We start from the raw sequence: 25,278 nt of genomic DNA, 5'->3' as shown, positions 1-25,278 counted from the left end.
ATATCGATAAATTTTAGACTGTAAAGATTTCGTAATTTGTTTTAGAAATTTTAATAAGTACATAGTTTAATAAAGTCCTTTATTGTTTGATGAAATTTTACTTTTTGTCTCTTATAATTGACAAGGCTATTCACCACAAGTATGATTCGATTAAGTATGTCCAGATGAATAAGAGAAAACGTTTTAATGTTTTAATACAAACGAATTCTATTAGTCAGAAATAAAAACTATTAAAGGAAACACCAAAATGAATTGCGGAAATAAATGCAAATACATTTTGGTACTTTTTTAGTTCCGTTTGACCTAGTTTCCTTGTATAATTGACCCTGGAATGTAGGTTTCTCTGTAAGTAAAATTGTAATAACGTGTAAAAAGTATTTCCTGGAAAGGAATATAATATATCAACATGAAAATTACATGCAGGATAAAAACTGCAAACTTAAAATGATCAGGCATAGCAGTTCAAACAGAGATACGGTTATGAGTTTGATAATACTGACAGCTATATTCTTCACAGGTAAGTTAGGAGTAACTTGATAAGAAGACAGATTAATATAAGCACTTGCTGCTTGTTTCTGAATCCTATTTTGGAATGTGAATTTATCTGGTAATTTGTATAATTCATAATAACATATTGTTTACACTTGATTTTAGCGGGAAACTGCATGAGTACTTTTTTTGCACATTTCCTCAGTTAAAAGATTATATATGAATGCAGTTCTCTCTTTCTCTCTAGGTCTTAGATGCAGAAGGTCGATTTCGTCAATTTAGGTGCAACACATGTTAGAATATTTTTTGGATTAGGTTATTTTATCAGGGACTGCTTAAAATCTGGTAGGATATGACAAGTTTCCGTTCAACTTTTCAAAATGGCGATAATTATCCTCCTCTTACTGACCTTAAAATGTTTAAATAGTTTGTTGTTTTAGTTTAATTAAAGCTTCACATTGTGAATCGCAGCTGGTATTTTATAGCACCAATAAGCAGAAATATGATTATAGTTTCTAATCATTTCATTAGGGATAAAATAATTTGTTCCCTCTTTTCAGTCGTCTTTACTCTTTTTTTGTCCGTATCTAATGTGAATGGATATTATTCAGCAGTGTCAGATATGCTTCACTCACATTGAAATGTTTGCATAGTTTAAAGAAAATTCTTCCGTTAGTCAACAATATTTGATATATATGCATTACTGTTATTACTGTATTAATTTGACATACTGTAAACCAACTAATTTTCTCGAGCGATTTATTTTCGCGACTTTCGCGAGTAGTAAAATAATGCAAATATAAATCGTCGCGAATATGTAAAACTTGGAAGTTTCCTTATTTAACTGCATCCATCAAATTTGAAAATCGCGAAATTAAATCGCCGCGAAATGGGTTAATAAGGGCTAAACGCGAAATAAAGTATCCGCGAAAATAAGTTGGTTTACAGTATTCGTGCATGTATTTGTACACAATTTTAGATCATTCTTGACATGCTCTTTTTCGTGCCTTACACAAACACAAACCAACCACACCCTCTTTTTTTTCTGCAAATGATATTGATTAGATTGAGTTATTTGTATATCACTTCTATCAAATATATCAAGTCATCATTTACCTCATGTCGCATGGTAATACGTGCATATTTTGCGATGGAATTATTTTTATTTATTTAAACGCATTATTTTAAAGCACTGAAAAAATATTAACATTATCATATAACTTTAGGCATATTTTTTGTTAATTTATATATTAAGACACCCTACATGGATTAAACATTTATAAACATGTATTGAAACCCCGCCGCATTCAGTATGTGCCTGTCGCAAGTCAGGAACCTGTAATTCAGTGGTTGTCGTTTGTTGCTGTGTTTCGTATTTGTTTTCGTTCATTATTTTGTACATAAATTAGGCCGTTAGTTTTCTCGTTTGAATTGTTTTACATTTGTCATTTCGGGGCCTTTTGTAGTTGACTATGCGGTATGGTGACCTATAGTTGTTAATTTCTGTGTCATTTGGTCTATTGTGGAGAGTTGTCTCATTGGCAATCATACCACATCTTCTTTTTATATTGAAATAAATGTGTTGTTTCAGGAACGGTACAGTTTGAACTTGATTTGTCAACAAACGATGGCACCATAGTTTCTATCGGAAGTAATCTAACATTTACGTGTTCTGTTAAGCCATGTAATGAGACCGGAAGCGTGATGTTATTGTTCGGACATGCTCAACATTTATTCAGTGGAATATGCAATGAAAGTTCTATAAAAGACATAAAAGACAGAAGAGTTCAGTTTTCATGCGATTCAGCTCAGTGCATGTACAGCCTGAATGTATACGATGTTGATATCACCGATCACAAACGATCAATGGTTTGTACTTATCGGTCGTCAGAAGACGTTTTAAATAAATCCACTTCCATCGGAGTTTTGGGTAAGTCCTTATACTATTATGAATATTTTTAAGAAAAAGAGAAAATATTTGAATCAGATTAGTTTTGTTTAATAGGATTATGTCTTTTTGTTGACTGTTAGCTTATAAGCTAGATTATATATCATGTATTATATATTATATATCATTACAATGATATCGTACTCGATACCTTTGGACACCATTCGTTATAGCTGCAATCAGACGGCAGGCATTCATTTGAATATTAGCATCCTGTTTTTCGAATTTTATTTTGAATAATTAAACCAATAACTAAAACGTATTTATCATTTATAATTTTATAACTTTCTAGTATTTCTCATTAAAAACAAATAAACACAATCCTGGACCAAAATTATTGTGTTACTGAAAGATGTTTTATGGTTAAAAACCCATCCTCACAAACGTCTTTTTGTCTTTTCATGTGAGTCATGTTGTCTAAAATGTACATTTTCAGAATTTGAACAGAAGTAAATCAAATGAAGACTTTGTTTGATATGTTACAAGGACAGCTGAAATGATACGTGACAAAACTTGTCAATTTTATGTTTTTGTTTTTAAGGCTCTTCAAGTTCGTATCTGATGTGGTCTTTGAACTGTTTTGACCCGAGCGCCACTGACGAGTCCTATTAAAGATGACGAAACGCGCGTCTGGCGTACTAAATTATAAGCCTGATTTCTGTGATGAGATTTTATGATCCACTGTAGTATATGTTGACGTTTCTTCTCCGAGATAATCACCAATCCAAAAGTCAGCACTTTTCTGTTGACATGAAATATCATTGATACGTTAATTTTTCTGCAGATTTACAGTTGAATTATTAAAATAACAAGATCTTCTATCCCAGACGTAGACAACCTGAGCCGTATTTGGCACAACTTTTTGAAAGTTATGGTCATTTAATTTTTTTCCACTTCTCGTTTGATTTAGCTTAGTTGGGCAGCTTACCACAAAAATCATGCAAATGGTGATACAAGCATGAAACTTTGTAAGAACATGCCTTTAGGTGTATGTAATCATATTAATGGGTAGTCACGAAAAAATCCATCCGATCATGGCGGCCATCTTGGATTTTTACAATGACGTCTATCCAGGGAAATGGCATCAAATGTATGATCCCTTTTGCTTGTATTGTATCCAAAATGTTACAAGATGGAGTAAATGAAGATAAAACATCACTTCCGGTCATATATCGGTCGATAGCTCACTTCTGGTTTTATAAATATCCCGAATATGACTGTTTTATAACCCGAATAATGTCAGTCGTTATATTCCGCCGATCTCCGACTAATCTCCGATTGCTACATTAGCTGTCCAACTGTTTAGATTCCAGCGCCACTGATAGATTGCTTGACCAATCATAATCCTATATGTAATTTTGATGATTTTTACAACCGCTGGAAAGATTCAATTGCTGGTGGACGTTTCGTCCTCGAAATTATCACCGGCCAAATAGTCCGCAAGATGGCGAGAGTCGTATTTGGTACAACTTTTCGGAAATTTTGGCTTGAAATGCTCTTCATATTTGTGCGTATTATAAGCCTGGTATCTTTGATGAGTTTTTATATCTAAATACCAAGGAAAAACATCACTTAAAACCTAAAACCAATTTGACAAAAAAACGAAAATGTAAAAAATGAAATCAAGGACAACTATACCTATGAATAGTGGAACATGATTTGTAAACGTGAACGATTTTTATCAAAATAAACATTCAAATTTAATACCAATATATGTATACGGTCTTTTCGCATGGACAAGTGCCCACACAATATGTCACGCTCTAAATCGCCTCGAGATGAGAACACGTGTGAATAAATGAGTGTTTCAGACTCTGAAGCATTATGGGAAAATGTTTCCAAAACCTTTTGATTGGTTTACAACATCATAAACAATGGAAATTTAGTCAATGACGCTATTTTGTTAGGGGTACGGAAAATGAAATGATCAATAATATTTTACATTCCGAAAAAGGCTAAAGATCTTAAATCAATATCTTGATCTTTTTCGACAAAACATCAAAAACAAGAGCGATATCATTAGATCTAAAAGACAGAAGCACAACAACATTTAACCAGTTTAAATTTTATCTTTGAAAGAATTCCCTTCGTATTATTTTAGTTTGTATATAGATTGTTTAGATAAAGAGTGATTATTGAAAAATAAAATTAAAATGTATAGCAACGAATAAAAATATATGCTTTTGAATATTGTATAGAATTAAAAAACGGAATAAACTGAAATGATTAAAACTAAAATAATAAAAGAACCAGCCATTATATGAGGTTTGTCAGACGCAAGTTTTGTCTATATATAACTCAATACAAGAAAGACGTTATTATGTATTGTTTCCTTTCTATTTAGATGATACAGACAATATTACCACAATATCACCACCTGGTCCATTTGTTGATGGAGAAAGCGTTGATTTCAAGTGTTGTGTTCGAAAAATAGACATTCCAAACACTAATCTGTCATTTCAGTGCCATGGAGAACTCATTACACAAGAAATTGATAAGTTTACTTGTCTAAATGTAAATGTATCAATTGATATAGACAAGAATAGTTCAAAATGTACGTGTACAGTTCAGTCGAAGGATATGAGCATTGATCTAAGCTCTGAACTTGATCTGGTAATTAGCCAATGTAAGTATAACCAATAAATTTAATGTATAGATATTTACTTACATTAAAAATAAACCTTTGAAATCTATGAAAATTGTATGTACTGTCTTAAAGACTTAATGCTTATTCGATATAAATTTATTATTCAATGAATCTGAGATAGTCTTGTATTAATCCGTTTAAAGGCGTGTAATTCTACACGTGTGTATACTAGACGTTATTCTGAGTGAAACAGTTTATAGAATATAGAGTTTGTTTAACAATATAAAAGGTACAAATTCTACCGCATCAGATGCGCATTTTGAAAATTTATGTCTCTTCAGTGATGCAAAAATATTTTAAAATCCAAAACCTAAGTTTAATACAAACGTTGAAGAGTTGTTTAAACCAAAATGGACCTAAAGTATAGCCAAATCCGGACAAGGAATCCGACCGTTGCATAATCAAACTGAGTACAATAATAGTCAATGAGACGTTATGTATTGAAAATAAAAACTGTTACAACAACATCATTTCTGAAATAATATGTTTGTGAATACGATAATGGGATGAATATTAATTGCAGAATATTGCCGAGGAGTCAAAACTCAATGGCTTATCGCACCACATTGTACTTAAGACACAACTGAAATCAGCATAACCGTTATTTGTTCTTTTTTATTTACAGAAATAAGTGAAAATTGAAAAGACGTCTTTTCTTGTTATCAATCACGAAGATATTTTAAGCATGCAAATTCCGTGAAATCTTTGATTTATTATTCATTTACGTATTAGAGTTCTACTACTTCCGGTGTGACATTTTTAATGAGGTTTTAAACTCGGAAACAGAAAATAAATCTCAGATCAAAGTCTTTTATTTCATCTTCTTTTTAAGTGGGACATATTCATAACCCATGCACTAAAATTCATAGTAAATACATTTCCATTGTCTAACCGTTACTTAACTCTTTTAATTTAATTGGCCTTGCTTTAGGGAAACTTTGAAGAATGTACCTTTGAATATGGCTAGATAAAAAGTTTGGCTGTTAGGAGTAATTTCAAGTATTTTATAAAAAATAAGTTCTTCAGTTTAAAAGATTTAATCTATATTAGACAATCAATCATTAATATGCGTAATAGACTGCTTGAAAGTTCAAAAAATTTTCAGTTTTGAAGATATAAAATACAATGGAGATAAAACCGTAAAAAAAACTTAATTTTTGAAAAGAAGTTAAAGGCAGAAATTCTTCTAATTTCCTATCTTATCTAACGTGCATATTGTATTGTTTAAGATGACCCATTATTCGAATCATCCTCAGTTACCAACGTTGTCTTTGGTAACACAACAACAATAGCATGCCGTGTACCTGGATTACAATACCCTTTTGCCTTTGGACGCTGGAAATATAAGAATGGAAAAGAAGAGAAAAGTGTTATAGGATCAACTAGCTCAAATGAAACAACACTCTTAACAGTCAATAATAGCACTTACGAAGAAATTGGGACATACTATTGCACAGTGGTTGATGTCAGGAAAAATGATAGTATTGTAGCAAACACATCGACAGAGTTATACGTACAAGGCATGTATTAATGTTTTTTTTAAACGAAATTTGTCTTATTAAGGGCATTTATAATAATATGTATCTCCAAATGGGACAATATTAAAGTATATAAGAATGATAAGAAAAATGCAGTGTAATCTACTTCTTTAAACCAAAAATATATCCAATGTCCTAGTTAAACACATGACTTGCTCTGAATAATCGCAAGTATTAGAATCTACAAAAAACAATTATCAAATCTGGAAAAAAAATCTCATTTACGAAAGATTAGAAATGAACCAATAAATGAATTAAATATATATCTGTTGGTTGATGATTTATACAAGAACAAATCTGAAACATAACCAGCGAGATTAGATACAGATACATGTATTTGTTCGCGTATGGCCATCAAAAAAGCCTTTTATTTAGTACTTTACGACTTTTGAAGTGGAAGAACATTCTCTTTATTTATTTGTTTTTTATCATAAACTATTTTTATCTTTATACGGACACTGTCTTATTACAGGACCAATTATTCTGAAGAGAATTCATACCGAACACGTTAACACCACACTATGTTCGATTACGATAACTTTTGAAAGCTTTCCAGACATAAAAATTGATTCCTTGTGGACAAACAATAGACAGGTCCAATTTCGACAGGGTACATTAAATAGTTTTGTAATGCAAGAAATGGACAAATTAAGTACTGAACAGGAAGGAGTCATTAACTTTAAGGATTGTCTGTCAAGTAATGTTTATGGATTGATTGTTTCGAATGGTTTCGTTTCAAAGACAGTTTACTTTAATTTAACAGGTATATTATAAAATTACACCATATATGTGTATATGAATTAATGTATAAGGAAAAAAATAGTTCGTGTATATCTTCCTCTTAAATTCTGACGATATAAATATGATTTTAAATATGTAAGTATGGTAAAACAAATATAAAAAAATAAGAACAATGCAGATGTGGGAAGGTTATTGTTCCCTGCGTTTTCGATATGGAAAAGCGCTATTTGTAGGGACGCTGAATCTGTTCAATAAATAAACTCATCATCGATACCAGGCTTAAAAAAGACGGAAAAGGCCAAAGAATTTATTAACGGAAGTTTTATTTTTTGCTTTGTCCCTGATTAAACGATTAGAAATGTATTTTTTGGAATTGATATTAAGATGTATTCTTGCAGTTATTAGACTAGTAAAACTTTGATGTTATCGCATAGTGTGTTGAACATCTTAGTCATAATTTACATTCATGTTGGTCATGTGAATAATTTTGCAGGGGAGCTGTTTAACATATCCCCAATGTTAAAAATTGATGGAGGGGACGATGGACATTTTATAGATGGAAAACAAGCATCGATTACGTGTTACGATATCATCAAATCAGAAGCGAGTAGTCTGGATTTATCATGTGACAATATAACCAACATAGAACAGGAAGTGAATGACGACGCTACATTAATTAAAAATGTATTTACTGCCGACATAAAGAATGATGATACTATATGTAGATGTATTTCTAACAAATCTAACAGCGAGTCAATGTTGACTGTTCACATATTCCCTTGTAAGTTTTAAGACTACGTCACGTATACCTGATAATGATCTAAGCCTAATAATTAACATAGAAGGAAAAAAAAAGTCACCAAATTCATAAAGGATATCGGTTTTGGTCTCCGACATCTACACCCTTGATATCGAGCAATTAAAATTTCTGACTGCTATTATATTATGATAATTCAATGGAAACAAAATATAACAGAGCAGCTTCCAAAAACACAAGAAACTATCAAACATTTAGAATCACTTGCATAAAGGTAGTTTAAAATATAAAGGTCGTGACATGTTGTAAATGAATTGGTTATGCTAAAATCTTATTCCTGAAGAAAGAAAAAAACACGATTTCAATCGACAACAATTGATAAAACTTTCAAATATCTACTTGCTTAATGCAGTACAAACTCAAAGTCGGTTACATTATAAAAACATTTAAACAAGTTTAAACGGATCCGAATTAAAGTGACATATACAATCAGTTTTAGATAATTTTTTTTATATAAATAAGATGTACAATTTTATGTTCTACACAAAAACGTTACTTTTAATTCTCCTCCCATTTGAATATATCTTTGAACTTCCTCTTATAATCTAACAGTACTAATAATCAGTAATAAGACAATGTTGATACGTATATAACTATATATGTATGTGAAAGTAAATTCAAATGTTTCTTTTAAAATACTGGACTAACTGAAAGCAAAATAATTTTAACTGGGACAAACCACGAACAATTAAACGAGAACATTTAATGTGCCTTTGCGTATATTGTTTTGGTGGGGTTGTGATGCTCAAACTATAGTTTTTTATGTAGTGTTCTCATTTCTATCATTTTGATAACGTAAATGATTCGACTAGATCTAAGAAATCATTTCGAGTAAATATCTCCTTCTTGAAAGAGGGTTACTCCTTACAAGGAAACTATTGCACTAAAGGTTTCAAATGGTAAAGTTGAAATCACCCCTTCGAAGCAGACGTCATCATTTGCTATGGAATATCAGTGTCACAAATGAACACAATCATATTTCACTTGTCGTTACCACAATCTTGTCCTTTTTCCCTTGAGGGTGACATTATCGAATGCGACTTGCATCTGAATTCGTCCTTGCAATGAGTAACACGACCGTGCCACTAGGTGAACATGAACTATTACCAATCTGAAGCACCTGTGTTGACCCCTTGTTTCAGTTTTATTCGTGTCGATCTTTCTTTAGTTTTTTGTGTTTATGTTTGTTTGTTTTTTTTTTATTTCTGTTTGTCTTTTCGTCGCCTTTCTTTTATTCCATGGTTTTATTGACTTATGATTTTTGATTGCCCCCTTGGTATATTTCTGCTTACATGTTTCTCCTTTAGCTTTCAATATGAAAAAAAGACAACATGTAAATGTATAAAATTAAAATTTTTAAACATACAAACATTAGAACAATAAACAATACTCTTCGTATAAAGGAATTACTAATGTGATTTGGATTTAATAAATTAAACAATTGACTAATGGGCAGATTTTACATAAATGTGTACAATCTCTATAGCTTTATCTTAAGATGCTATTCCGTAGTTGCCTTTTTTAAACGTTTTTAATTAATTTTGATTATTCTCTTTTTGCCTTTTCAGACAAAGGACATAATGTATCACATGGAAAAGACGTGTGTGAAAGTAATTCAGAGATAAAACTCACCTGTCAAGAAGAAAACTTACCAGACTTATTTCACTTTGGAAAATGGATCCACCATTATAATGATGTAGAAATACGTCAAATGGATGGATTTTCCTCAGGGAAACAGACGTTTATCCAGATACCTTTCTGTACATATGAAGATATAGGGAACTACACATGTACCGTTACTGATTCAAGGAAGAACACAACTGTTTTGAATTCAACCACTTTTCTAAGTGTACCAGGTAAAAAGAGATTCTTAATATATAAATTGATGTTATTAAACCGCTGTTCGAATAATGAATTTAGAAAATTACGCCCTCATATTCACAAAAACAATTCATTGAAAAGGAAAAAAACATCATAATGAAGTTAAAAACACGTAAAACTGTGTTTCAACGAAATACATGTATTCATTTTATAGCTAAACTGTTGTTGAAAGTAGATTTTCTAAACCATTAGGCCAAGTGACTTAAACATTAAATCAACTATTTAGAGAGATACATTTTTAATCAAAACTACTGCACATTAAAATTGTAATGTCGAAGAACACAAATCGAGCAGATGGGATATGACCTTCGGGTTTTGGTTGCATTAGATAAATGTGAATAAACTGAAATGTGGGTATACTAGTACATCAATTAGACTGCAACAAAAGATATCTAGACGTCAACAATCTTCATAAATCAAACCATGTCTTCAAAATATTCTAAGCGCTTATCTGCCCGCGTGACATACCTGAGTAAATTAAACAGATTGCGATTTGCAGCTACGACATTTTGTTTTCTTTTATACCTTTCTGTCGTATTTAGCACAAATTTTACTCCAATTCTCAATAGCATCTTATTTCAATGTTGGATTCCGATATTTTCAAAAATTACAGCAGGGTGCTTCGGCCCTAATAAATCAATGTTGATCTGAATGTATCATTTTAATCTTAAAAGCTCTTAATAAACTAAACAATAAATTATTGATTCATTTTCAGTTCTACAATCATTTTTTGCTGAACATGACTGAATAATGTATTCTTCAGTCTTTTCAGATCATGTTCAGATCAACATACCATTTCAAACTAAATTCGTTTGCTAATGGGTGAAATAGTTGACACAATTCTGCATTGTGAGGAATTGACAAATGGCTTTGAAATCAGCATTCAACCTTTTTATTTCAGGTCCACCTGTTATTGTAAACAGCTCTGTAGTGAAGCATACTTCAAAAGCAGAATGCTTACTTAGCGTTGAATTTTATTCTTTTGATGAAAAATCAGCAGTTACTTGGTATAAGAATGGAAGAGTAATACATTCATCAGAACACCAAAGACCAAATGTAAAAGCAACCACTCATTCTGTAAATATGCATAATATTGAAGTTCCAGTAAAGGCGAAAATTGCAACACTTCAACTGAAACCAGGATGCGATGTGGATACGTCTATATATCGCCTTACTGTGAAAACAAACAATTTCTCAACATCTCATACTTTTGAAAAAGATGGTGAGTCTAAGATGGTTGCATTTCACATTTTTCGTCATTGACCACATAAGCAACGTATATGATTGGCTTGTCTTCCTTTTTCACAAGTCTTTGTTATTCTTTGATTTTGCTGTCGAACTTTTACAATGTATAATAAAGTCGCCATAAATAACATTATCTTTCTGTTTTTAACTGTTAGAATAGTTAAGATTTATTTTTTTTCAACAACATACACATTCTGTGGGAAGGCACTTAGATAAAGATTAAAAACAATAAGACGAAAAGACAAGCAAAGTCCACAGAAATCGATAGGTTCAGCATCGCGATTATCTTCAAACACCGAGATGATCTCAGGTTATGTCATAAATCTAATTATCTATACAGTTTTATCTCTAGATTCTTTTCCGTAGTTGCCCTTTTTAACTTACAATTTTGATTATTTTCTTTTTGCCTTTTCGGACAAAGGACATAATGTTTCACATAGAAAAGACGTGTGTGAAAGTAATTCAGAGATAAAACTCACCTGTCAAGAAGAAAACTTACCAGACTTATTTCACTTTGGAAAGTGGATCCACCATTATAATGATGTAGAAATACGTCAAATGGATGGATTTTCCTCAGGGAAACAGACGTTTATCCAGATACCTTTCTGTACATATGAAGATATAGGGAACTACACATGTACCGTTACTGATTCAAGGAAGAACACAACTGTTTTTAATTCAACCACTTTTCTAAGTGTACCAGGTAAAAAGAGATTTTTGATATATAAATTGATGGTATTAAACCGCTGTTCGAACAATGAAATAAAAAATTACGCCCCTTATTAACAAACAAAAACAAATACATAAAAAGGGAAAAAAAAACCATCATAATGAAGTTGAAAAGACTTAATAAAAACTGTGGTTCAACGAAATACATGTATTCATTTTATAGCGAAACTGTTGTTGAAAGTAGAGTTTCTAAACCATTAGGCCAAGTGACTTAAACATTTAATCAATACTTCAGAGAGTTACACTTTATAATCAAAACTACTACACATTAAAATTGTAATGTCGAAGAACACAAATCGAGCAGATGGATTATGACCTTCGGTTTTTGGTTGCATTGCTTCAGCCATACAATTGTTTTTGTTTTTTGCCTTGCACATCATTTTGATCACAGGTAAGTACATTCGGTCAAAAGTGATTGATACTTTTGATTTAGTAGATAAATGTGAATAAACTGAAATGTGGGTATACAAGTACAGCAATGAGACTGCAACAAAAGATATCTAGACGTCAACAATCTTCATAAATTAAACCTTGTCTTCAAAATAATATGAGCGCTTATCTGCCCGCTTGACATACCTGAGTAAATTAAACAGATTGCGAGTTGCATCAACGACATTTTAAAATTGAGAATGGAAATGGGGAATGTGTCAAAGAGACAACAACCCGACCATAGAACAGACAACAGCAGAAGGTCACCAACAGGTCTTCAATGCAGCGAGAAATTCCCGCACCCGGAGGCGTCCTTCAGCTGGCCCCTAAACAAATATATATACTAGTTCAGTGATAATGAACGCCATACTAAACTCCAAATTGTACACAAGAAACTAAAATTAAAAATAATACAAGACTAACAAAGGCTAGAGGCTCCTGACTTGGGACAGGCGCAAAAATGCGGCGGGGTTAAACATGTTTATGAGATCTCAACCCTCCCCCTATACCTCTAGCCAATGTAGAAAAGTAAACGCATAACAATACGCACATTAAAATTCAGTTCAAGAGAAGTCCGAGTCTGATGTCAGAAGATGTAACCAAAGAAAATTAACAAAATGACAATAATACATAAATAACAACAGACTACTAGCAGTTAACTGACATGCCAGCTCCAGACTTCAATTAAACTGATTGAAAGATTATGTCTTCATCATATGAATATCAGGCACAATCCTTCCCGTTAGGGGTTTAGTATCATACCATCATAACATATATGAGAAGAACATAACCCGTGTCATGCCAACAACTGGTTTTTAAATAAATGTGTTTAGTGCCGATGCAAAGATCCTATAAGTGAATCAATATTAACGCCAAAATATGAAATCTTTAATGACCTGACAACAGTATCGTAACTATATCCCTTCTTAATAAGTCTATTTAAAGATTTTGTAAGCTTCAGAGGTGAATACTGACATTTTTGTGCTTTATAAAGAATATTTCCATAAAAAATTGAATGTTAAATACCTGAACGTATAAGAAGTCTGCATGTTGAGCTATATTTACGAATGATGTCCTTATACCGATGATAAAATTTAGTAAATGTTTTGACTAGTTTGTGATATCGAAAACCCTGGTGTAATAATTTTTCAGTAATATATAAATTTCTCTCGTTAAAATCTAAAACATTGTTACATACACGAGCGAATCGTACAAGTTGAGATATATAAACACCGTAAGATGGTGACAAGGGAACAAAATATCATCCAAATATCTGAAAGTATTATTAAATTTGTGTATCAGATGTTGTTTCGATGGGTCTTTGCTGATTTTTGTCATAAATTGTAACTCATAGCAATACAAAAAAAGGTCCGCAATAAGTGGTGCACAGTAAGTCCCCATTGGAATTCCGATAACCTGACGATATACGGAATCTCCAAAGCGAACATATATAGTATCAAAGCATGTCCAATTGACATAGTTTTTTTGTTTAATGCTACTAAAAAATGACCTAAAAGAGTTTGAACATATATATTCACATTCTGACTTTTTAAATGCCCATTTAATTAGGTGTGTGAATTTTTTCTTAATGAGAATGTGAGGCAATGTTGTATATAGGGTAGAAAAATCAAAACTTTGAACAGATTCAAAATCACCAATATATGCATGTAATTTATCAAGTACTTCCAACGAGTTCTTGACACTCCAAAAGTAATTAATTCCACTATTTTCGAAGGCCTTATTTGAACAATTTATTATCAGGTTTTTGATTGTACCAAGTGTACTGGTAAGAAGAATAGACAATTTAGTAGTGGAACAATGGCTTGAAGACGAAATAAATCTATATTTGTAAGGTGTTTTGTGTAGCTTCGGAAGCCAATACATAGTTGGGACTTTCATTGTATTTGGTTCTGCTTGTAAAGCGGTAGCTAAAAGTTTATGTTTGTTACAGATGTCGTTTTCTGAAAATGGAGTCAGTTGGAATGTTGGTGAATTGGTGATTTCTTTTTTCAGAACCTCAATGTAAAATTTACGTCAAACAATAATAATATTATTAGCAGCTTTATCGGCCGGGACAAAAACAAATTCCTTGGCTAGTTCTTTTAGTTTATGTTTGATACGAGAAATAGGTTTATTGTGGTTTTTGTTAAGAGTAAAATGTTCTTTAAAATGTTGAATACGTATATCAACTATGTTCATTACTGAATTAAAAAAAGAGCCCAAAGATTTTTTGTCAGCTTTTTCCCGTTTTATCCATTTCAAACAGTAAGTATGGAGTGAGTCGTGGATGATATTACGACACTCATTCCAATTTTGTTTTCCGTTATACCTTTCTGTCGTATTTGGCACAATTTTTATCCCAATTCTCAATAGCATCTTAATTCAATGTTGGATACCGATACTTTCAAAAATTACAGCAGGGTGCTACGGCCCTAATAAACCAATGTTTATCTGAAACAATCATTTTGATTTGAACAGCTCTTAAAAAACTGAATAATAAATTATTGCTTTATTTTCAGTTCTTCAGACAACCATTGCGGGAAACTCAGCATTGTTTAGACATTACGCTTGCAGTCAATTAATAACTGTTCTGTCAATATTCAGACTGTTCAGTAGTTGCAATTTTCCTGAACACATCATCATCATACTAAAATATCTAAAATGCTACTGAATTGACTGCAAGCGAACTGTTTAAACAGTATTGAATTCACCACAGTTGATAAATCTGAAAATTGACTGAAATGCTGAACATTACTTAATAATGTATTGTTCAGACTTTTCAGATCATGTTCAAATCAAAATACCGTTTCAGACTTAAAACATTTACTAGTGACACCATTCTGTATCGTGAGCATTCGACCTATTTATTCCAGGTCCACCTGTTATTGTAAACAGCTCTGTAGTGAAGCATACTTCAAAAGCAGAATGCTTACTTAGCGTTGAATTTTATTCTTTTGATGAAAAATCAGCAGTTACTTGGTATAAGAATGGAAGATTATTACATTCATCAGAACACCAAAGACCAAATGTAAAAGCAACCACTCATTCTGTAAATATGCATAATATTGAAGTTCCAGTAAAGGCGAAAATTGCAACACTTCAATTGAAACCAGGATGCGATGTGGATATGTCTATATATCGCCTTACTGTGAAAACTGAACATTTCTCAACATCTCATACCTTTGAAAAAGATGGTGAGTGTACGATTGTTAGTTTGGAGATTTTATTTTCTGATGATAACCATCTTTCGACTTTTAACTACATTATCGATGCATGATTTGCTGGTCTTCCTTATTCATTATTCTTTGTTATTCTTTGATTTCGCTGTTAAAATTTGACAATGTATAATAAAGTTGCGTTTAACAACATTAATTTTATCTGTTAAAAGGTTGATACTTTGCAACAACATGCACATTTTGTGGGAAGACGCATAGGTTAAAAGAAAATAACGAAAAGACAAACAAAAGTCAACTAAAAACTAAGAATTCAGTATCATGAACCTCTTCAAATACCGAGATGATCTTGTGGCAAAAATAATGTGAAGAGGGAAGACTTATTAATGCTACATCATGTGGCCCATATATATAGTCATCTTCGATACAGATATTCCATAACGTTCTAACGAATCATGATGGAGAATGTAAAATATTGGAAGAGCTTAATATTTCGAACAATCCTTGTAATTTTTAAGTACATGTCAGTATTAAATTAGGTATAAAGGTATATGTTGAAGAAAGTTCAATGTGATATATGCAATCAACACAGTTATCAAAAATAATTGACCCTTGATTTAATCGTTCAAAAATAGAATTTTATTCCAACTGCATCACATTTCTGATCAAGTATTAACTAAAAAGAGTCTATTTTTATACCAGATATCAAAACTAATTCAAGAAAATAATATTCTCAATTCATAGTTCTATTCTTATTTCTAATTCAAAATATCAAGTATTTGAAAATTACGCACATCATTATTGTTGTTAACTCCAAGTATCGGAGATGTAACAAACTCTCCACCCAATCGTATGTCGTTTTACTTATCACATTCCCTCAAGAAAATTTTATTTTAATTTGGAAATTCTAAATGGATTTACGGGATTTGAACATCGGTAAACTACTGTTGCCTCTAATGTGATATGTCGTGATATAATCTTTATATTTATGTGTAAACAGAAATTAAAAGCAAGCGAAAGATACCAAAGGGATAATAAAACACATAAGTCGAAAACGAATTGACAATGCTGTGGCAAAAAACGGAAACGACCATAAGATAAACATCAGTATACAAAACACAACATTGACAGCTTAAGACTGAGCAACACAAACCCTACCAAAAATCTGGAGCGATCTCATGTGCTGCGAAAGGGTAATCAGATTAACCAATCCATTATCAGCATTGATATTGTATGAAAAATAAGCAAAAGCGGAAGATACCAAAGGGACATTCAAACTCATATGTCGAAGAGAAACTGACAACGTCATGTTATACATTTTAATTACAAAACAGAAGGTCGTATTGATATTTAGAAGTGCTTGGATATAAACATTCCTAAGGATGATTCCAATATATTCTGAGGGTGCATTTCCTTATATTTTTGCGTATTGATATAAGACTACATTAAGCGTAGTTTGTTTTAGGTGAAATACAAAATATATTCAGTTATATTTTTCAATCGATTATTGATTATTATAAATTAATATTCTAGATTCCGCTCGATGAATTTTCATATTTATTTCTATACTAGATAACACAGTACACACAGTGTTGATAATTTCACTATTATTAGCAACAGGAATTGTCATCACAGGTCTAATTATAATAATATGTAGAGCAACTAAAGGTACGTAAAATCACAATTCGTGTTTCAAACCGAAGGGTTTAGATATTTTACAGTGATCACCTATTAGTTGAATTGAGTAATAACAAAGACCGAGAAGATATCAATGGCAAATTCTAAAACCATATGACGTAATAGTAATGTATAGTGTTTTGTTTGTTGACAAAATACCTGCATTCAGTGATAAATAGTACAGCAGCTATCTAATTACTTAATGACTTTCTTCTAAGGAAAAAAGAAAGGAAGTTAGCAGTATCCTTTAATTTCACTTTCCGCTATAAAGATGATGTTCTCTCACTAAATAATTCAAAATTTGGTGACTATGTTGAACGCATCTATCCCATGGATCTTGAGATAAAGGATACAGAGACAGTTAAGTCTGTCTCATATCTTGATTTACATCTAGAAATTGACAATGAAGGTCGCATGAAAACAAAACTTTACGACAAAAGAGATGATTTAAGCTTCCCAATTGTCAACTTTCCATTTCTATGTAGCAACATTCAAGCAGCGCCTGCATACGGAGTTTATATCTCCCAGTTACAATATTCAAGGGCGTATGTTTCCTATCCTGATTTCCTTGATAGAGGGTTACTGCTCATAAGGAAGCTATTAAACCAAGAGTTCCAAGTGGTGAAGTTGAAATCATCCCTTCGTAAATTTTACGGACGCCAACACGAGTTGGTTGACCGTTATGGAATATCTGTTTCACAGATGACGACGGATATGTTCCAATTGTCGTAAGTACAATCTCGTTCCCCTTCCCTGAATGCGACCTACCGAATTAGACATATAACCGGATTTGTACTAACATGAGCAACAAGACGGGTGCCACATGTAGATCAGGATCTGCTTACCCTTCCAGAGCAACTGAGATCAACCCCAGTTTTTGGTGGGGTTCGTGTTGCTTAGTCTTTGGTTTTCTATGTTGCTTTGTGTACTGTTGTTTGTCTGTTTGTCTATAACTTTTGTAGCCATGGCGTTGTCAATTTATTTTTCGATTGAGTTTGAATGTCCCTTTGGTATCCTTTGCCTCTCTTTTAATGATTCTAAAAATAAGGAGATGTGGTATGATTTGCAATGAGTCAACCATCCACCAGAGACCAACGTACGAGGATCTAAACATGAGAAGGTCACTTTAAGGCTATCAACAATGAGCGGAATGTATACCTTATAGTAAGCTATCACTACAACAGTTATAACATAATTTGAAACAATTCAAAAGAGAAAACCAAAAACATAACAAACAGCAACCAGCTAAAACCACTGAATTACAAGCTCCTGAATTGGGACAGGCACACATAAATAATGTGGGAGGGTTAAACATTAATGTAAGCATCTTGCCATCCCCTTACCTGTTACAATGGTGTAACATCAAAACATGAATCACACTTTTAAAACAAGTTAGAAAAGGTTTTATATTTTTTGTTTCCTATAGCACAATATGGACTTAACGTTTCCACATAATGGAAGTTTGTTTAAACAAAGACGTGGTAGGAATCTTGACTGAATTACTTTATAATATGGACAGTTTTGTATAGGATTAGTTATATTCAAGATTTACTTTTGTTTGTATACTAGACATGATAAAATAATCATGCAAAACGTTTTTTTTTTTGTGTTTTAACTTTTACCGTATTTCTTTATCGAAATACTTGAAAACGTTTTTTTTAAACATGTAAACGCGGACTTTCAAATCGTCGATTACCGTCTTGTGTTTATGTGTGACAAAACTAAGCCGCTCGTAAGTAGCATACAAAACCTTATAAATATAGATTTATCGTCTCCTGTGTATAAAAGTATAATTGCACTAAATTATTTACTTGAATTTCCTATTCTTTATTTTCGGAAATATATAACTTTTTGTCAAGCTGTTTCTGTAACTAAAACGAAAAGTATGTCTTATATTAGGGACACTAAATGTTACAACATTTTCAAACTTGCACTAAGTATTTAAATCTTAACGATTTCCTGTTTCATACAACAAAATTTCGATTGCGTAACGAATTTTAAACTGACAAAGAGTGTTGCATTTTTACGATTGGATAGAGAAACTGTAAAGAAATCAAAATGTATGGATTAAAGTGAAATGTTCAATATCACGATCTTTCTTTATAGTTTCTTAGTTTCTCAGTAATGATTTTCTTTATCCCATGAATTTATCAAAAATTGTCTATTTGTGCACATTGTTAAAATTGTACTGTATAACATGATATTTATTTGTGACTTCAATGCAAAGAGCACAATTTTTTATAACTAATCTATTTCATATCTAGGAAGAAAAAAGAAATTCCGGTTCAATAGAAAAAGGTAACTCTTATTCAAGGATAACACAAAGTGTTTTAAGAACATGCTTTTTGCATTTAAATAAATTTTTTTTAATTATAAATGATTTCCAGCATTTTTCCCCCGCAATTATCAATATTATTTGTGAAATAAAACCATTATATGTTTTACATATAAAAAAAAGTATTTTCATTATAACATTTGATTAGAAAATCATCATAAATTCAGTTTTCTAAATAATTTCTTCCTTGTGTTGTTGAATTCAGAATATTGCTTTATACTAATGAGATTAGAAGATGTTAAATGACAATCATGAAACGTAAGTCAATGCAGGACATGGACAACAACAACCAAAAGCAATGGCGAAATGCATACATCAGGGACCCTTTACACAAAACTTTGATGTAACGACACGCATCTACAAAATAAACGGCGTTAAGCACAGATTCATCATATGGTGCTTCGAGATTCAGTAAACTTGCAAGTATAACAGTTGTTCATTGTCCCTCTGATTCATATTTATGTTCAATCTTATAAGTTACCAAAGACAGCAAAAGTATGTTTACCCTGATATCTACTACTCTATGATTTTTCAGTCTGTATACTAGTAATGCTGTGGTGGGACGACGAATTGATACCCAGTTTTATGAAGAAATAGATATGTTTATTGAGAATCTAAGTATGATTTCACTTATAACGCACACTGAAATATTTTATATTCTTTCTAGTGTCCTCAAATTTTATATATTAAATATGGATATATTCATCCTAAAATTTCAAGGCAATAAAAGTTCGTATTTGTACAATAAAAAAAATATTAAAACAACACGTAATGAATTTCATGCGTCCGAAGCGCTTTTCTGGATTTACCTTCATCAGGAACGCTCAAAGCCGAATACTTGAAAGCCAAGGATGTATAACGACCGAAAACGTTGAAGAGCTGTAAACCAAAAAGTACCAGATGTTCATGTTACAGATCGGTTATTTCAAAAATGCAGTGCTACTCTAAACAAATGTTAGTGAGAATGTTTTCTTTAATAAAAGGAAAACTGGGGTTTGAGTTAATGAGACAGCAACCAAACGACAAAAATAAAAAAAAACGACATCCAGGGGAATCATGCCATTTTCAACAATAGACAAGTATTCAAACAATACCTCAAATTCTAAATCGTCCCGAGCCTATAAAAGTTGAGAATAAGTTATTTGTCACCAATACCAAATTCTTCAAATAATGGAAAACTGAAACATATGACATACGGCATGTTTCTTTAAATTATAATATTTTAGTGTCTTAAAAATAGCAACAATCAACATTCAATCAACAAGGGAAAATGAAGTATTTCATTTTCCTGGAATTATATTGAATCTTGTATACCCCAACTAGATCAGGTGAAGGACAATTTTGAAGAAACTTTTGATGTATTAATTTATTTATTAATAACTGCAATGTGCATAGTTACAATATGATTTTTGAAACACATCGACATATATTTCTCCATAACCTTTCGAAAATGCTTTCATTTTGTTTTTTTATATAAATTTGATGTAAAATGACGACTGCCAATGATACTATAAACAGCTCCCCAAGAAGATGGTAATGCCGCAATTTGACTTCAATTTGTAAAAAAAGAATAATAAAGTACTAATATCGCGCATACATGTTGTGTCATGGTTTTTAAATACAAAAAGTTGCGCAAATTTAGAAAATGTTAGTTTTGTCGTTATGGAGGACAATATGTTTCCATTTCTCCTATTGAGGCGTTGAACATTTGATAATAAACTGATGCAGTTGCTTAATAAACATTATGATAATGTCAATGAATGTTACTTTAACACGTTTCTGAGTGTTTTTAACCTACCGATTATATTTTACATAGTTCTATGCAACATTTTGGTGGAAAATATAGCTTTTATTAATTTGTTTACTTAATTGAATAGTTTTGAGTGCGTTTTAATTTATTTCTATGTGTTTATGTGGTCCCGTTTCAGGACAAGGAGATGAGGAAACCACACCGCATAATAGATATACATTGACAGAAAATGAATATGAGCAGATACCATTTGATAGAAACTGAATGTTTTGGAAAAACCATGAAATGTATTGCTTCTGTATACAATTGAAAAACTTATAGTTGTTTTATCAAAGTATCATTAAACTATTTCGAGATTACATTAACATAGGATTTATAAAAATAAGAAGATGTGGTATGATTGCCAATGAGACAACTCTCCACAAGAGACCAAATGACACAGAAATTAAAAACTATAGGTCACCGTACGGCCTTCAACAGTGAGCAAAACCCCATACCGCATATTCAGCTATAAAAGGCCCCGAAATGACAAATGTAAAACAATTCAAACGAGAAAAACTAACGTTTGTTTATTATCTTGAACATTTCTAATGTAAACTAAATATGTTAATATTCTAAGATAAAACTTAGCCAGGAACTGCATTTATGTGCTGAGTATTGAGTTTGTAGAAACAAGTAAAAAAGTATAACAAAAAACTTAACTCCAGGCAAATTCAAAAAGTGCAAGTCCATGAAAATTAACCACTTTCAATCAACAGAACAAGTGAAAAACAACTGCATATTCCTGACTTGGCACAGGCATTTTCCGAAAGAAATGGTGGTTAAACCTGGTTTTATAGCTAGCTAAACATCCCACTTGTATGACAGTTGTTTATAGTTCCGTTATATTGACAAAATTGGGTAAGCAACCCAAACAACCATTATAGGTTAATGTGACAATAATTGGGACCCAGCAGCCAAAACTTTGTAAACATACGTCGCAGACATACATCACAACTGATTAAAAAATTCAAACGATTATATAAATCAATCTAACAAAGACGCCAACAAAAATGGTGTAGTAGATAGTAATAAACTCATCATAGATGACAAGATTAAAATTGTGTACGCCAGACGCGCGTTTGTCTACAAAAGACTAATCAGTGACGTATATTTGACGACGTTTTCAACTTCGTATTCAACTTTGCAAAGACCCTTTCCTATAGGAACTTTCCGTTCAAAGTGTTTAAGCAAAGAGAGATAACTCAAAATTTGTTTTTATTCCTATCTGGAATAAATGGCACTTTTCTTTTATAGAATGTTTCTTCAAATTAGTTTCTGCAAAGAATGAAGGAAATTTACATTGATTGATATTCAATTGTTTTATTTATTCAAGAAATATTTTTTTGTTTGTATGAATTATTAATATGCAGTAAAATGTATCACATCAGTAAAGTCTTACTGTCTTGTTTTCAAAATGATACATTATGTTATAATGCACTTTGGTTAAACAAACATTAAAAATAAATCTGCTAAAATTCTCCAGCTATTTTGAAACCATGTGAAACTAATTGAGCAAATGCAATTATATCCACTTTTCTTACTTAATACAACGAAATAAGCACAATGTTTTTCATGTACTGAATTGAGCAGTGACCACATCAAATTTTAACATCAAATACAAAAAATCTATATAGTATCTAAGGATATCATAAAATTAAAATATACCGCACATAAATACATGTATAGTAGAGCACAGTGACTTCAAAATGGTTGTGCTCCGTACTTAATTTACATACTATTCATATCAAGTTTAGCTCATTGTTACTTATAATTATAAAACTAGAAAAAAATACCTTTTTAATGTTTCCAATATGCTATGAAATCATTTTGTTTTATAAATGGTATTGTAATGTTTAAAGTTAATTAAAATATTATACATACTTACGAATTGTATGATAAATACTGAAGATCTGGTGTCATATAGATTTAACAGTCAAGGAGCACCATCATGAAAAGCACCTGTGAACAAAATATTTCTTTTTTATCAAAGCATGATTTGTTTAATGTCTACATCATTGTTTAAAACTATACTACATATGAAATATTTACTTGTGATACATGCATATTTGGAAATGTAAAAATATAATAGATTTGTCTTTTGTGTATTATCTCCTTTTCAAAATATGCTAAAAATAAATGGAGATTTAATATTCTCGTGTTACTTAAATATCACAAAATGAAAATGAGTAATGAGTTTATGTTAATCATAGTACCAAAATAATGTTTGTCTAAATAAAATGCTTTTATTTTACAAGTAAAAATGATACACGAAGACAAACGTTTTGACACATTAGTTAACAGCAAAAAAAATGTACAAATATATTTGTGTTATGTGTGCGTGTATTTTGTGTTGCTAAATCTATTTACCTTCATTTTCTTTATTCGCTATTTTCAATAAGTGTTTGGGTAAAATCAGTAATTATTCTAAATAAATGTGAGTTTAGGTGTTACAGGTAAACTGAATATGGCGGTAAATATTTAAGGATATCCTAAAATCGAAATATGGATGTCCTGAAATATTTCAAGAAGTCCTTAATGATTTATGGATAACCACCTAAATATGAATTATGGAGGATCGTTAATATTTCAGGACGCCCTTAAATACAACAATTTTGACTAAACAAGCGCATGGACATACTATGAAGCTGAAGCAAAATGAATAACATATAGGGGAAAAAATGACTAAGTTTTAATGTAAAATTTAAATATCAGAAATATAAATCAACATTCCTTTGTCTTTTTCGGTTCAAATATGATGTTTGGCTACTGTCCAATTTATAGCAATTTCAGAGGTCTGTCCTTTATTAATATGCATCATACGGGTCTGTTGTTCAGACCTACACTGATACCTTTACATACTAACTTTTAAGTTTAAAGTGAAATTGATGGTTGTATGTGCGTAGCGTCTATTAAGGTAATGTACACTACCAACATGTTAGTGATTCATAAATCATAACAAAAAACGAAACTCAAACAATTTTATATAAAAGTATCAAAAATTCGAAATTTTGTATTAAAAAATTCTTAACATTTGAAAACGGACAATAAATTCCTGAATATTGATAAATATTTTTCATAAACAAATTATAAATACTAAAATTTATCAAATTTTTTAGTATTTTATAATGATTTAACATCAAATTAAACAATTATTAGTAAATTGAAATAACGAGCTTGTTCAAGGGAGACAACAATCAAACTTCTGGTGCATTCTTGTACATATTTTATTCACAATAACTCTATTCGATCATTCATTTTTGTTAAATCAGGTACTATAGTTATTGTCATTCTAATCATTATTTTTTTACATACACGTACCACTCCCTCTCCCATTTTAATGAGGGTATTTGAACAGCCTTTATGAATAGATATACACTATTTTTCTATTATATAAGACCACTCTTTTATTTCTAATGAAATTCACTGATTAAATTGTGTGTGAATCGATATTTTTTTTAACCAATGCTACACGTTCTTATGGGCCACCGTCAACCCTCTCCATTAAACATAAAACAAATCACACATACTAACATACTAACATACTTCCCCAAAAAAACAATCATTGTACCAATTGACGCTAGCAATAAGGTAGGGTTTTTTTTTTAGGAACAATTTTATATCAGCAGTAGATGAACACTAAACAAGTAATAGACTATAATCTAAAGGGAGAAAACTACTGATAATATGGTTTTTTTAAAGATTCATTTGGAGAAAATTAAACATTTAACATATTGTTTTTATTTTCATATGAAATGTCTTTAATCATCAATTTGAATATGATTTGGAATGGTTTCTGAAGATATCGACCTAAAAAAAAAATGATTTGGCTATATTATT

At 31.2% G+C, this 25,278-nt stretch overlaps 1 protein-coding gene across 4 annotated transcripts; it reads left to right on the top strand.

Annotated features, from left to right (window-relative positions):
- The first annotated feature begins 343 nt into the window (after positions 1–343).
- Positions 344–23,591, top strand: LOC127702451 (uncharacterized). Of its 4 annotated transcripts, XM_052206650.1 has the most exons (14): positions 344–517; positions 2,081–2,419; positions 4,782–5,063; positions 6,314–6,604; positions 7,095–7,385; positions 7,857–8,144; positions 9,749–10,036; positions 10,963–11,283; positions 11,728–12,009; positions 15,338–15,658; positions 17,210–17,305; positions 19,579–19,612; positions 20,185–20,267; positions 21,578–23,591. In XM_052206650.1, the coding sequence occupies exons 1-14, from the start codon at positions 418–420 to the stop codon at positions 21,661–21,663; spliced, it is 3,102 nt and encodes a 1,033-aa protein (XP_052062610.1). In that variant the 5' UTR covers positions 344–417; the 3' UTR covers positions 21,664–23,591. The 4 variants fall into 4 exon arrangements, with proteins under 4 accessions (XP_052062610.1, XP_052062611.1, XP_052062612.1 ...); XM_052206651.1 differs by lacking the exon at positions 17,210–17,305; XM_052206652.1 differs by lacking the exons at positions 10,963–11,283; positions 11,728–12,009.
- Positions 23,592–25,278: the final 1,687 nt, after the last annotated feature.

This window comes from Mytilus californianus, unplaced genomic scaffold (genome assembly GCF_021869535.1).
Source record: "Mytilus californianus isolate M0D057914Y unplaced genomic scaffold, xbMytCali1.0.p SCAF_5, whole genome shotgun sequence".
Taxonomy (NCBI): Eukaryota; Metazoa; Mollusca; class Bivalvia; order Mytilida; family Mytilidae; genus Mytilus; species Mytilus californianus.
This window is presented reverse-complemented; position numbering and strand designations above follow the sequence as displayed.